General features: G+C 35.7%; 1 protein-coding gene across 1 annotated transcript in view; it reads right to left on the bottom strand.

Moving 5' to 3' along the window:
* LOC149529672 (NAD(P)-binding Rossmann-fold superfamily protein) overlaps window positions 1-15497 on the bottom strand; it is a 160825-nt gene extending 145328 nt beyond the window's left edge. Inside the window, exon 1 of the mRNA XM_089810478.1 lies at window positions 15170-15497. Coding sequence (XP_089666604.1) covers window positions 15170-15358 — 189 coding nt within the window. The 5' untranslated portion in view covers window positions 15359-15497. The remainder of the gene's footprint in view (window positions 1-15169) is intronic.
* Window positions 15498-16598: the final 1101 nt, after the last annotated feature.

Here is a 16598-nt window from a genome sequence, read left to right on the forward strand (position 1 = left end):
CATGTTTTGGTGTTGCAAGATCAAAATGTTTTGATCTTGCAACATAAGGGAAAACATTTTTTGCTAAAAACATCTTGCAAGCATGAACATTCAAAAACGTTGGAATATGGAGTGTTTTTAGGGCACGTTTTGGCATCTTCCAACTTCTCCTTATTTGCTGCCCTCTTCCATCCGAATTTGTTGAGTTGGAAAAAGTCTAAGTGTTTGGGAAGAATTTTTCAAACATTGGAACATCTTTTCCCTTCATTTTTGGCACATGTAAGTAGACTCTTTCTTTGCTTTAAATTCATGCTTATCTTGCTGATTTTATACATGAAATTACTTGGTGGTTGCCATTTGTGAAAATCTTTGCCATGGAAAGTGCATTTTTCCTTTAAATATGAAGTTTTTTATTTATTTTCATGTTTTTGGTTCTTTCCCAAGTCCCAATTTCGAATTTGAGTTTTTAAGCGCATTGCATCTTGACATGTTTGAGTCTTTTGCCAAAGGCATGTGTTTGTTTTGTGCTTGTTTTTGTTGTTTGCTTGCTTGCTTTTTCATTTTTATTTTTCTTTTGGAAGAAATTACAAGTTCTTTCCCAAGAACTTGAGCATATTTCACTTCGCTCCACATTTCATTTCCATCTTTCCATGTCACAACACTTTGTATCTTATCCGTCATCTGCACTTACATGTAAGCTCATCCTCCATCCACATTCGCATGTCATCTTACTTTTCATTCCTTATTACATGTTGCATTTACATGTAATCCATTTTCTATGCAATGACATCCTGAAAGCCCAAGTCACTTTTTAAAAATCAGCAATTTCCAACAGCACGCATTGCCATGCACCAAGCACTTTACTTCAAAAAAACAAAAAGTTAAAGGTGCTGATGGAAAGTTGTTTCGAGTGTACATCCGAACATCGTCAAGAAGGTTTTCAAAGTGTCAAAAAATCCAAAATGTGCTGATCTACAAAGGAGAATTCACGACAACTTGAGCGAGAAAAGCTTGATCACATCAAGTTTTCAAATGACAGCAAAAAATTCGTCAAAGTCAGAGATTATCAAAAGACGCAACACCATAATTATCAAGGTGAATGCAATGGCACAAAATACAAGAACTTCCGATCTTGTGATCATTCAAGATTGCATCGTCAAGTACAAGGCCCTTTAGAACAATCCCTAGGATTGTTTCAATTCTCTTCTGTCTTTCTTCTTTTTCTTCTTTCATGTTTGTAATTCAAGAGCATGTATTACATGAAGATGTGTAATTACATGTAATGCAAGTTAAATGTGTAAGTAATTACATGTAATGAGAGTTGCACGCGCACTTGCATGTAACCCTATAATTTCTCTTTTAGTTAGACTAGGTCAAAGTTGGTTGAGTTGCTCCCACTTTTTCCTCCACTTTTTTCTCAACTCCTGTGCCTATATAAAGGTGTGCCCCCTCATTGTAAAAATCATCTTTTGTTGTATGCAAAAAAGCCCTACCACATTTGTGCAAGCATAACTTCGATTGTATAATACGAATTTGGGAGAAAAGTGAATAAAAGAAGCAATTGGATTCGAACATTTCACTGGAAGTAATTGTGATAGAGCAAATTAGAAGCTTTTACTGTAATTTGTGCCTATTGTCTTGATTCATGTTATTATTGCATGTTCAATAAAAGACCATAGTGATTTAAGAAACAATCAAAGCCGAAGGTTTGACTAGGAGCAGTTGTTGAAATATATAGCTAGAAGATTTGTTTGTAGCTTATATTTCTCTCTTAATTCGCAAAATAGTTAAGTTATTCTTACTTTTAGGAGTCTTTGTGCTCTAATTGTAAAACTTTTCCATATAGTGTTACTTGTTTAGAACTTGGTATTTCTTTATCTGCCATGCAACCTTCCCCCCTTTGCCTATTGTAAATATGAGTCCAATTGTTTTTTGTTTTATAATGTTATATAGAAGTACGACCGAACTTAGAGCCAAATCAATACATTTTCAACTAGCCTTTGAGTTAGAGAAGGTTTATCAGTATCACTGTTTCCAACTCTTGATAGAAGTGTAGTTAGAGATTCATCATGCCCATTACTTGCTCCACGAGTAAGTGAATTCTTTCTTGAAAATTAAGAAGAAAGGATATTGGTAACACCTTTTTTACAAAATATCTCGACCTTGCTTACCTTGAGCTGATCCAAGGAACGGTGAGAAGGAGGAGCCTTCCCTTTAAGGTAGGAGAGACTTTGTCTCACACATTGTGGCTAGTCATCCTATTTTGCGACTGGATTTTTACCCAAAACTGTCGGTTGCAAAATATCCACCCAACATATTAGAATTGATATTCCTTGAAGTATAACTTGTCCTCCCTTTTCTTTGTCCTAGGCTCGATCCTTCTAGGAATTTTTGCTTGAGATTCTATAAGCACTCTGCTCAATATATCCACTATTTCTACTATAATTTATCATTCTTTCCTCTCACTGACATATTTACCCTATTCTATGTATAAAGTTTCTTCTTTGCTTGCTCACGAATGCTATCAAGATCATTAATCTAAATAGTCGGAAAGATTTTCAGAATTTCTCCTTCCCCGATCTTTTCTTCATCTAACACTATTAATATATTCTCCTCAAGAATATTGTACATCTCATCGGGAATTTAGTCCTTTATTTCAACCAGTGTTTTACTAAACTTATTCAAATATGTAATCATGGCTTTTATTATCTCTTCCTTCTCTTCCTCATCAAACTTGTCATAATATCTAACTAATTTCTTTGAAACTCCAAACTTTGTAATATCATAAATGACTTTTCTATCAACACTATCATTCTTAGCAATTGTAGTAAGCTTGTGCCTTGCTACCTTTGTTGTCATGTCTCCCTCAATACGAATCTTCTTCTTTGACTAATTTGAATCTGTACATGATCCTTCGTCTTCATCTCTTTCTTCTTTGGTGGACCAAAGATTTTGCCCTTAGATCACTTCCTTGATGGCTCAAACTAATCTCCTTTCACCTTAGGGGCCTTCGGTTTTGATTCAACTTTTATAGTCCTTGAAGGTGCAAATGCCTTCATTTATTCTCGTGGATTCTTAGTGGAACTCCTTGTGGCACGCTAAGATGTAGCCTTTGCAATAGGTGGCGAAACTTCCTCCTCTACATCTATTAGAGAGGACTCAAGCTACATAGTTGTTTTCCTTAGCTATTTCATCTATTATTTAGAAATACCTACTTTTTGTACAATCTTATCAACCATTTTCTTGATCTTCCTTTATGTTGTTGATCTATTCAATTCTTAGAGTATGTACCGAATCTCTCTCCTTTCTCATCATGGAGTTGACTCAACATATTGTCAACATACAGCAATGAAATGATGGGATCCACTTCATATTACATAGGCATTATCCACACTATCCTAGGTTCAACTACATTTATTTAGCATGTATCGGTCTCAATCATGAAACAAACTGAATCAGCATATTTCTCAACAATATGCTTTGGTATCCTCTCTCTTTGCTGCATTTGTTTCTGAAACATCTTAACGTGTTCACAAATCTCTTTAGTTACCTAGTTCTCATCCCACATTCTATAATATCTAATGATTTGAACTGCAACAAGTGTATCCTTCTCTCATGCGATATTATCTATATTGAGAAATTAGTTCATAACATAAAAGAAAATGTGAAGAATATTTACAATTTGTCCTTTATTTGAGCTGATCTCTCAAGATTTGACATACATCAATTTATGCATCCTCCTTCAACATTCAGAAGGCACTATGTATGATGGTGGCTAAGATTGAATTCAGTTCGCTGGTGTAGTATACCTCATAACCAAGTATCATAGATGCCAATTTCACATCAAATTGGATGATCTCATTGACAAACATTACTCGCTTATCCCATCTAGATATAGTCAATTGTTCAACCACATTCTTCTTTGATGATTTCAATTAAGGGGTTTCTCCAACTACATTGAATCTAATAACTTCCTCCATAAGTTCCTTCATTATCTTGACAAATTTATTACATAACCAAGGAATTGGTCGCAAATTCAATGTAGCGCAATCCAAACCCATTCTGGTTCATCAAACATATATAAATCTAGATATTGTGCAAGTTTTGCTTCCTCCAATTTCTTATACTCCTCTTTCAAAACTCCATCAACACACATCAAATCATACTAATTGTTAATCTCAGGGTCTCCTAACTCTTTAATTTTGCAGTAAATATATGCATGGATGTCTCTTTGACATGAAGAATGTCGTAGGGCACACTCCAAAATACACCATGAAGCTCATCTTCCATTAATTTATAAGGATGTTTCTTGAATTCATATCTTGTCTTATCCAATACATCAATGAAAGTGATAGATTTCCAAAAAGATAAATACCTTTTAAGTGCTACTATAGTTTACTTCGCCAATTTGATCAATCGCACTAATCGATCGCTTGTGAAAATGCTCTTCTCAGGTTCTCCTAGTGGCAATGTAAATAATGAGTAATGAAATCTGCTTTTTGTCCTATTGATTTGTCTAATTTTTATCATTAATTGTCATTTTTACCCTAAGTCTCAATAAAGTTGTTGCCAACCAATGAACCCAAAAATCTCTAGCAATCATCGAGACTTCAAAAATTTTGCCTGCAATCCAAGATGTAGCAATTTAAGATCTATCTCCAACTGTATCTGCTATCACATCATCCCATAATGTCATCTTTTGGATTCTTATGATATTCTATTAATATTTTCCCATTAGTTCTAAGACCTAATTAGTTTGTCGATGAAGATTTCACACCAAGCGCTAGTGTGACTTCCTTGGTAGAGTTAATCTACTCTTTCTTAACCCATGTGCTCCTAATTTCATCTCTAACTTGCTCAACATCAATTGTTTTCCCTTTATTTTCAACATTTTGATTTCTTCTATCAACCAATGGTCTTCTCTTGTTGCTCATTTGATTGTATCTACAATTCTTACCAATATGACTGAATTATTGCATTTGCAACAAATAAAATTCGGATTTGCACATCTTTGATTATTATGATTTGTCTTCAACCTTCAATCCCTTGAAATGTGACCAAAATTGTTGCATTTAAAACATGTAATGTTGCCTTTGTTTGTAAATCTCACATTAGGTTTGTCTTTAGATCTCCATTCATTAGATTTATGTCCATACTACAAGCATGTGAAACAATATCCTAAAAATGGTGTGTGAGAAGTGATATTGCTTTGGCATTCATTTGCCCTATGACCAAATTTATTGCATGTAAAACATTTGTCATTAAACTTATGCCCATTAATCTGTTTAGCACACATCTCCTTACGTTTCTCAATTGGATTTGTTCTAGCTTCAACTCTTTTAGACATTTTCCTTGTTCATAACCTAACCCTTGCTTACCTCCAACCAATCTTTGTCTTTCCAACTACTCATCAAGATTTTCAATGCTTAAACTAAATCTTTCCTTGAATCTCTTTGATTCGGTTAAATCATTCCTCAAGATTTCATTCACTCTTCCAAGTTCCTACTCATTCTGCTCTGACTCATCTAGATCAAGTTGCATCTGTCCAATCTTAATGTTCAATTTATGACATTCATCAAATCTCTCCTTCAGTGCCTTTTCAAGCTTGTCTTGATTTTCTTGTCTCTTGTTAAATTCCTTAGTCAACATTAGAATTGTGATCTCCATTTCATTTTGCAAATCATCTTTTCATCTCATAACCTTCTAAAGTTACACCAATGAAGATATGTCACCTTCCATAATAGTGTTCCCATCAGATTTCATCTGATCAATGAGTTCTTTTCTTTTAGATCTTGATTTTGTAGACTAATCTCTAAGAGTCTTGATAAAACAGTTTGCTTCCTTAAGCTTTTCTTTCAACCCAATTTTTACTACTTTTTGCTTGTCAATGTCTTCAAGTGCAATCAAGAGCTAATTTTGAATGTTGTCAGTTCCCATTAGGATTCTCTTTAAGTTGTTAGATTTCCTTTGAGGCACAAAAACTCTAAAACCAATTGTTAGGATTGAAGAATTCTGAGAGGGTGGTGAATCAGTATTCTTGCTCCTTCACTAACCTTAAACCGATTGCACAAATATCATATAAAGCAAATTGAAAGTAAACTACAACACAACACAAAAGCAATCCAAGAAGTCAATTATTATAAAGATTACTACTCTCGAAAGAACAATGAAGGAGATAAACAAGAAGGAAATAAGGAGGCAATGTGCTAAGTAATAAATCTGAAGAGGATGCTTTACTTCTTTCCCTAGAAAATGCAGATGATTTGTGGATCTTAAATCTGGGGACCTTATTTCATGCTACACCCCATAGAAGTTATTTTATTGATTATGCCCATGAGGATTTTGGGCTTAGCCTATTTGGGAGATAATGAACCCTATTGGATTGTTGAAGAGGGAAGAATTAAGATTAAGTTGCAAAATGGGAATCATTGACTACTATAAGAAGTAAGACATGTTCCAAGTTTGAGTATAACTTTAATCTAAGCAGGGCAACTAAGTGATGAAGGTTGCACAGTTACTTTTAATGATAAAACTTGGAAGCTCTCAAAAGGTTTCCTAATAGTAGCAAAAGGTGTGAAAGTATGCACCTTATAACTTTGTACATGTCATATTGTTTCTTCTACTTCAATTGTTCTAGATTCTGAAATAGCAATATGGCACAACAAACTTTGGGCACATGAATGAAAAAGGCATGAAATTACTTCATTATAAGAAAGTTTTACTTAGTCTAAAATGTGTCCACATGGATTTTGTTGAAATTTGTGTGGATAAAATGCAAAGATAAAATAAGATAAGATAAGATAATGATATTAATGTCCAACAAGAGATCAACAAAGAGTCCAAGGGACTGGAAGATTACAACAACGATGAAAAACAACCCAACAAGAGCACCAAACGATGTTCGAGAAACAGTGCACAAGAAAGCAAAGAAAGGGAACAACACTAAACATGAGGACTACATATCCTTTCTCGCTAAAAAGAAGTCTAGCACCGAAGAACAAAGCCTAAAGCGATGAGGGGTTTGGGCCCATCTCAGAGTAACACTGGAGATAGGGTGTCATTGTCTAGTTCCACGATGAGGTCTAACAGATCAAGTATGCCTAGATACGGGTGTAGCAAGCGGCCGATTCATGCCCCTAAAGGGGGACATGGACGAGAAAAAGGCAATGATGAATTGATCTGAGGCCTGGCTCTGAAGAAACATGAGTTGTATGTTAATTCCATATAAATTTGATAGTCATGATTGGTCTGAACTACAAATCATCAGATCTTGTAAAGCTTGTAGATCCTTAGAGAGGATCAGCCTCTTAAATACCTTCTATGTATGACCTAATTGGTGTCTTCAATAGGAGCATTTATTAATGTTTTATTTGCATAGTATAGTTAGTTTACTAACTAATTCTAAATTTCTTAAAGACGTCGATCTTGGGAATATATTGTTTAGTTTATAAGTAGGGCCAACTTGAGTCATGTCCTTTCTAAGGACATGCCTCTTGGTTGCCATATATAAAGGGGTAAGGATGTGGATAAAGGACACACAAAAAATACAAGTCTACTCCTTTAGCATCTACAGCCTTATATGATTTGTAGCAGGTATAAGATATTTGCAGAATAATTATCATACTCCAAATAACACTTCTTATACAGGTTTGATATAATCAAGACCATCTTTAGCAACTAGAAAGGCATTATATCTGTTTGGTTGTTCAAAATTTGCAGAATCTTTACACTATAAAGTGTGGTCACCAAGTTGTGAAGTCTCCCGGAGGTAAAGCGTTGAACATCGTTGGTCAGATGACTGAAAAAAGTCGAAAGGGATTTGACAAAAGAGACTTAGTTTTCTAAAGAGTGGGAAGGACAAGAAAAATGAAAAATTAGAGTTTGTGCATACAAATGTATGGGGACCAACTCAGGTATCTTCCCTCGGTGGCTCTCTATATTATGTCACATTCATTGATGATGCAACTAGAAAAATATGGATTTACCTTCTTAGACAGAAATCCAATGTATTTGAAACATTTAAAAAATAGAAAAGCTGAGAGTAGCACTGGTAAAAGACCAAAATGTCCCAAATCTGATAATGGTGGTAAGCATTGCAGCAATGATTTTGAAGATTATTGTTCCACTAATGGTATTCGCACACAAAAAACTATTCCAAGGATTCGACAAGAAAATGGAGTTGTTGAATGCATTAACAAGAAGATAATGGAGTATGTAAGGAGTATGTGGTTGCATGTTGGGATGCCCTCAAACATGTAAGTAGAGGCTGTAAACACTTGTTTATTTAATTAAGAGAGATCCCCCTACTCCTTTGGGTTATGGTATTCGAGAGGAAGCATGGACAAGCAAGAAGGTGAGTTATTATTTTCTCAAAACTTTTGGTTGTGAAGCTTTTGCACCAATAAATTCTGAAACTAGGACCAAGATAGAATCTAACTCCAAGAAATGCATATTTGTTGGATAAATCAATGATATAAACTTTGGGATTTTAAAAATCATAAAATTGTAAATAACAGGGATGTTATATTCAATGAAAAAGTGTTGCACAAAGATCTATTGCAGCAGCATGAAAAGAATGAAAATGATTACGCAATGCTGAACAATACTCCAAAAGATGATGTTAGTGGTCTCTCACGCTCCACAACAACAACAACAAATACCACAAACTCCATTGAATGTTAGACGGTTAACAAGGCTAAGTAGACCTCCTTAAAGATTCTCTCCTACTTTATACTCTATTTTTATTAACAGAAATTGGTGAATTAGAAAGATATGATGTAGCTATGCAGGTGGATACAAAGATTCAATGAGAATCTGCAATGATAGAAGAAATGGACTCCTTGTTGAAAAATAAAACTTAGGCATTATGTAAGTTACCTGCAAGTAAAAGGGGTTTACATAACAAATGAGTTTATAGGCTAAAAGAGGAGAATGGAGGTAAAAAAAATTAAAGACAAGTTAGTTGTAAAAGGATTTGCACAAGAAAAAGGTATTGATTTTGATGAGATATTTTCTCCAGATGTTAAAATGTCTTCTATTCGTACTGTTTTAAGTATTGTAGCTACTACAGATTTGCATATGGAACAACTTGATGTTAAAACAACTTTTCTCCATAGTGATTTGGAAGAAGAAATATATATGAAAGAGCCATAGGGATTTGAGGTCAAAGGTAAGGAGAATTTAGTATGCAGATTGAAGAAAAGCTTATATGGCTTGAAGCAAGCACCTCGACAATGGTATATTAAATTTGACAGTTTTATGACTGAGCATGGATACAATCAATGTCATTCAAAGCATTGTGTTTATTTTAAGAAATTCGATGATGATAGCTACATTATTTTATGTTTATATATTGATTATATGCTTGTGGCGAGGTCTAACATGGATCACATTAAGGGGTTCAAAAAACGATTGGCAAATTCGTTTGTGATAAAGGATTTGGGGGCAGCAAAACAAATCCTTGGTATGTAAATTTGCAAAGATAGGAAGAATAAGAAATTGATTCTATCTCAAGTTGATTATGTTTTAAAGATGTTGCAGAGATTATATATGGCAAATGCAAACGCTGTTAGCACACTTTTGCCTAGTCATTTGAAATTGACTAGGGAGATGTGTCCAAAGACATAGAAAGAGCAGGATAAAATGTCCAAGGTACTTTATGCTTCAAAAGTAGGTAGTTTAATGTATGTCATGGTATGTACTAGAGCAAATATTGCACATGTTGTGGGAGTCGTTAGTAGGCATATGAGTCATGTTGGAATTGGGCATTGGAATGCAGTCAAATAGATTCTCAGATATTTGAGAGGTACATCTAGTAAATGTTTACATTTTGGGGGCTCCACTACTGATTTACAAGGCTATGTTGACTTTAATTTGGTAGGGGATCTAGATACTAGGCGGAGTATTACAAGATAAGTATTTACTGTTGTTGGGACAACACTGCATTGGATTTCTCAATTACTGAAGGTGAATGCTTTATCCACTACAAAAGTAGAGTATGTTGCTATAAAGACATCCAAGGAGATGATATCGCTTCAAATTTTCATGGAAGAGTTGGGATACTCACACAAAATATTATCTATATACAGATAGCCAAAGTGTCATTCATCTTGCAAAGAATTATGCTTTACATTCAAAGGCGAAACACATACAATTGCGATACCATTTCAATAGGTCAGTTTTCGATGATGGACAATGAAAGTTGGAAAAGATACATATAGATGACAATCCAACAAATATGTTTACAAAGGCAGTGCCAAGGGAGTAGTTGAACTCCTCTTCAGCTTCGGTTGGTTTCTAAACTGAAAATAATAAAAGGAACAACAGAGTCCAAGGAGCATCAACCCAATGGGAGCTTCAACAATAGCGGTGTGGCTACAAGATCAGCCTCGAAGTGGGAGATTATTGGTCTGTGGTGATTGAATCGTCAAATATGTTTAGGGTCAACTTGTTAAACCGACATAAGTTATGTAATATTGGATGAGGGTTAGGGTTTTCTAAAGTGAATGCATAGCTTCTTGCAGTGGTATTAAGTTGTAAGAGAGATTGAAGATTGTAACAAGTTGAAGTAACTGGATAATAATATTGGACTCTCTATTTGGTGGACATAGCCCAAGATTAGGTGAACCATGTTAAATCTTTGTCTTACTTTCATTTGTGTGTTTTATTCCTTTGTGATTTGGTTTTATTTGCATGTAACTATTATTTTATATCTAAGTAATCCTCACAAAAATATGGGCAACAACTCAATCATGAGTTGTAAAGTAGCATCAACTATACTTAATTGGTTCCAATAAAGCTTTACTTTGTTTATTGTCCTTTGCATCATAAATTTTGCTCTTATCTGTGCACCAAACATATTACATATCATATCATCAACCATTTATTGCATGTCTTTCTTTGTAAGGAAAAACTCAATCAAGTATACATACATACATATATAAGAGTACTCTTTACTCGATCAAATCATCAATCCATGATATTCTAAACAAAAGATAAACTCTCCATAGTCGGCTCAAATATAATCATTAACCAAAACAATTCCTCTCACCAAAATTCAAGTTTAACCGATGAAATCTTTTCACTTGTGTCATATTCTTGACAAAACTATAACTCCGATACTTTGACATGAATATCTCCTGAATTCAAAATTCCAAGACTTGCAATCGTAGAATTAGATCCTTATAATAGTCTCAAAACAATGTCTGAAATAACATTGCATTATTTTGTTCCATTTGTCCATACCAATTAATTCATTGTACCTATATATTGCTCTATAGTCCATACTTATCTGATTTCAATCAATTATGTATTGGTAAATCAAAATCTGTTAACATGAACATAAGAAATGTATGTAACTGCCATCGATGACAACATACCATCCATTGTGATCTCTTGCCAATAGTAGCAGTCAAAATAAAATAATTTGCATATATATGGAGTTTCATCACAATAATAACTACTTGGAAGTCACCACCCCCAAATATGTTTATCTATTCTTCTACTTTGTCAATATAGAGGCCAACTAAATTTGGTAACAGTCTAATAATCATGTGTGCAGCCTGATCTCAGTACTAACTTTGTCATAAAGCTGTGGGTAGCTGACCTATATTCTTTTGGGACTCCAAATTATTCCATCCTACCCTATAACCTGTCTTTAGAACTGTGTTAGATGATTTACTGAAGTCAACAAAATAACATAAGACTTCACCTTTTCTCTCCCATGCTTTTTCAATTGAATGTTTGAAAGTAATCCGGGGACATATTATTAAATGCTTTGGTTTGAAGCCTGCTTCCCCTGTTTCTCTTATTCTTATTTTCTCAGGTCACCAACTGATTTTACATTCAAACTTTTGCAGGAGAAGGCTGATCATAATAGATCTGTACTTTGATGGATTGCTGACCTTTCCACTTTTAAAAAGAGCTAGGACTGGGCTAATAGTGCATTCCTCAGGAAAACCTTCTCAAGAAATTTCCTTAAAGTATCTCATGTGAGATCGAATGATGGAAGATCCTCATTTTATATTTTCAGCCTGCAATCAAACTACATCCTGTTCTTTGCAATTTGCTAACATGTTGGTACCTCTTCTAACCTCATTTTGTTGAGATATGAAGCCCAACGGTCACATTGACTGTTCAACTTCTCATGACTATTCGTTGATGTTCCTTGCGAAAGTATAAATAGATATATTCAGTCATATCTTGTATCAGTGTGAATTTGATTAATACAATAGTTCCCTGCTCAAGTGTGGACGTAAACACAAGTTCTGGTGAACCACAATAAATCTGTTTTCTTTTTTATTTTGTCTTCTTTGTTTATGTTTTACTCCATTTCTTTGCTTGTTTTAAATTAACAATTGGTATCAGAGCCTGGTGAGGTTGAGCAGAGATGGAGGAAGAAGATGATGATGCTGATTTTATCATTGAAGAATTTCTTGAAAGTTTGGATTCGACTAAAGAGGAGCATACTGAAGCAAGCGAGGATAAAGTTGAGGATGAAGAGGAAGATGTTGAAGCTTCAGCAAGGATGAAGTTGAGGCTGAAAAGGAGGATGTTGAAGAAAGCGGGGATGAAGTTGATGAAGCTGATGCTTATATAACTAAGGAGGATTACAAACAAGAAAGACTTGTGAAGTTGAAGGAAGGGAATTTCCTACTCGCTGACCAACTGTTTTGTATGCACTTAAAGTTGGAGGCTTTGTGTCATATAATATATATTGAAAAAGACAACTTTGAAAAAGAGTGGGAGCTTTTTGAAGAGACTATGTTTCAGGAAGAAGAGAATGATGGGAAGAACCATACATAGGAGCTTTATCTTGCCAAAATGTATGATTTGCTGATAGAGAAGTTCCCTCTTGGTGAAAAGAAATCACAAGAGGATTTCAGGTGCCTGGCAACTGAAGATCTAAGGAGTACGAGGAATTTATGGAGCTCAAGGAGGCCGGACAGAGCCTTAGGCTCGTGCAAGGATTAGGGAGCTCAAGGAGGCCGGACAAAGCCTTAGGCTCAAGGCTGCGCATGATCCAGGAGCATTTGGCATGTTAGAAAATAAGGACTCTGATGATTTATTGTTGCAGATTGCAGCAATAGAAGCAGAATGGAATGCATTAACTATAGTCTTCTGTGTGGAAGAAGGTAACGAGACAGGTAAAGGAAAAGAGAGACAATGAAAGGACAACAATTCAAACTTTAGAAGAGCAGCCACACTTAGGCATAAGGCTGAGACATTTGGGCTCCCAACAAATTCTTTGTTAGAACAGTCCAATGGAAGAGATCAAAATAAAGATAATTCTCTCTTTGAACAATCATATTTAACTCCTACCACAATAAGGAATGATAACAGTCGCAACTGTGATGAGTTTGGCAGCCACGGTGGCCATATTTCTCTGACTGGTACAGAAGATATCCATGGTAAGGTTAAAACAACACTTACTCCTTCAGTGCACACTTGGGATAGTGAAATGGGCCCACATTTCAGCGTTTTAAATGATAACAAAAGGGTGTTTAGAAGGAGTCTTGAAGCGGTGCATATGGACAATACCATTGGGCATGAACACCCAAACTCTGCAGAAACCTCCCTTTTGCTCTTTCATACTTCACACCGAACATTGCGTGGTAATGATATTCTTCAACAAGGAACTACAATCCCAAGAAAGGGATTCAGCAAAGGAGGCAATGGATGAAACTATTGAATTTTCTCCTGTGAGGGAAACTGTTTTTGACATTACAGGAGGGCAATGGGGATTTGTTGATCAATCTCGAGCCATAGAGTTGTTAATGTCACTACAAGAGCCCAGAAATTCTTATATTAAAATATGTTTTAGCAATCAAAGTTTTGTACTGGAGATAGCCCGTGTGGAAATAATTTTAATGGGTGTACAGAAAAACATAACAGATGGGAATTTCATTGCTGGGCCCACCTAAGGCTGAGGTTCTTGAAACTATGTTCATATTTTTCATATTTTATCAATTAGACTATAGATATTTTTGACTCTTAAATTTAATATGGAGAAGACTTATTTGAAGTGTGCTGGAGCAAAGCCTGGCGATCTTAAGATCATCTCAAGACCTCATTGTCATCTAAAATTCGGAAAAGGAAGCAGGGAATGCTATTATGAATGGCTGTAACGGCTGGACTTCACATAGGAGACTGTTGGGATATGAAGCCCAACGGTCACATTGACTATTCAGCTTCTTGTGATTATTCGTTGATGGTCTTTGTGAATGTATAAATAGATGTATTCAGTCATGTATTGTATCAGTGTGAATTTGATTAATACAATAGTTCCCTGCTCAAGTGTGGACGTACCACGAGTTGTGATGAACCACAATAAATATGTGTTCTTTTTTATTTTGTCTTCTTTGTTTATGTTTTATTCCATTTCTCTGCTTGTTTTAACACTTTTGTGGTAAACAACTTAGTGTATAGATTTAGGGGGGGTGTACTTATCTTCTTTACGCTCCTATGGTTGCCCCACATATCGAGTGTAAGGTTTTATTTTGGGTTTCGTTCAACAGACTTGGATATTATCAAGTTAGAAATGATAGAAAATTAGTAACCAAACAAACTACAGAAAACAGAAAAAGAAAAATTCACAAACGAACACAAATAATACAAATCCATTGGCGCCTTTGAGAAACTAACCCTTTGTTTTGTAAATTCTTCATTACTAAATTTCTAATATTGCTGGCGTTGCCTGATTCATGACGGAAAGGAATACTGGACCACACGAATTTGCTCAGTAAATATCGGTGATTCATTTGCAAGGTGTTATGACGCATAAATTATTATCATGCGCTCACCGACTAACTTTGCAAGCATCCTAGACAAAAATTATCACACACTAATAACTCCACCTTCCGCATTCTCACAATAATGCGCCTATTTATGGAAACTACTCTTCTCGGCCAGCTTGTAGTTGCAGAAGAATGAGGCACTCACCAATGCCTATACAAAAAGAAGTGAAGCTCCTACTATACTTTAACAAAAGACCAGTTAGCTCAGCTCATAAACTCTTCATATTTTCATAGTTCCTTCGAAATTCTCAGAAGCGAAAAAAAATGCAAACGGCCATCAACTTCTATCATAATCGTGCGAGCAACACAATGCAAAAAGCCCCTCAATAGGCAATATTAATCTCTCTACGAAAAAGTTCAAAATGGAGATTCAAGGCAATTGGAATAGTACTTACAAATTCAAGTCCTATGCCCCTGGATCCGCCTTGTACCATTGACACGCCATTTTCAAATTGAAATGCGGAACCCGAGCTGAAACTCCTTAACGTTATCTGCTTGCTAGTGATTTCTGATGGAAATCTTGCACCGCTAACAATGGAGATGACACTCCTACCCAAATGCAGGTGACTCCTGAAGCTCCCCATTCCCGCTTGTCCTGCTTCAATATCTGCTAAAATCTGTCATTCATTCATTTGTCATCATTTGAAATGTTCGCAATTACTTTCTGCCACCGAAGTAGCTCGTTACATTAAATATGGGTCCTCGAACGCCTGGATGATGCGATTTATTCTTTGGAACAGTTTTTGTTAGCTAAATTATACAGAATTAGTAACTAAATTAATGTAAATCAATAAATAATACAAACGCGGTAGTTTAGAACTATTTATATGTAAATCGTATGTTTATATTATTCGTACTTGTCCTTAGACTAAGTATTTTGTGAGACATTTTGAATTGAAGGTTTAGTGATTTTTTTTATGGTTTGTACAAGTGAGAATTAGTTGATTTTTTTTTTAATGAATGATCTTTTTCGTTAAATAAAAATTTTAAAGATACATGTTCACAAAAAAAGGGTCGGGGGATACAGGATCATCCCACAAGTTCAAACAGACCAAGATCGGAGATCAATTATTCATCAAAAAAATATATGTAAACAGAAATTAAAAAACTTCAAGCTGCAAGAGCAGTGTCAGCCGAAGGAGGGTCTTTGTCATCAGAACTCCAGAAGTCCTTGGGGTCTGTGGTTGGCTCAAGGGGAGCCCAACTATCTGCAGCAGCAGCTTCTTTGTCTTTATCTTTATCTTCCTCGACCTTAAGAGGAGAAATGGCAAGATCCAGCTGGGAGAACACCCACCTAGGGTCACGGTGAGTCGCTGGCCAACCTGCATCAACGGCAGCAAGGGAGTCACCGGAGACCAACCCGAGCCTACCCTCCAAGGAGATGAAATCGAGTAGCGACGGCCACCAAAGCCACCACTGGGAGAGTGGCGACAAGGCTACAACTCGGGGGGTCTACGAGCAACGAGCAGAATTGCTCTGGCCTCTTTGGCAACCACAAGGAGGAGTGCAGTCATCAGGTAAAACATCCAAAGGTACTCGGGCAACCGTACAAGGGGCATTTCCCCAATGAGCAAGTAGCTCCTGCAGGTGAGCCACTTCCAACGCAACCTTGTCAGTTTGTACTTGGATATGCATCATGACATTACTACAAATAAATACGTGCTTTAAAGTACATTGCAACATAAATATCAAGAAAGTTGTGAGAGAATAAAACAACATTGTGATCTTTCCAAATTGTGAATAATATCTCCATTCTAAAAGCATGTCAAATCTGGGCATACCTAAAAGGGAGTCTAGGAGCATCCCCTAGAACCACCATATGCC

Source organism: Cupressus sempervirens, chromosome 11 (assembly GCF_028749045.1).
Source record: "Cupressus sempervirens isolate cs-2001-9-10 chromosome 11, ASM2874904v1, whole genome shotgun sequence".
Taxonomy (NCBI): domain Eukaryota; kingdom Viridiplantae; phylum Streptophyta; class Pinopsida; order Cupressales; family Cupressaceae; genus Cupressus; species Cupressus sempervirens.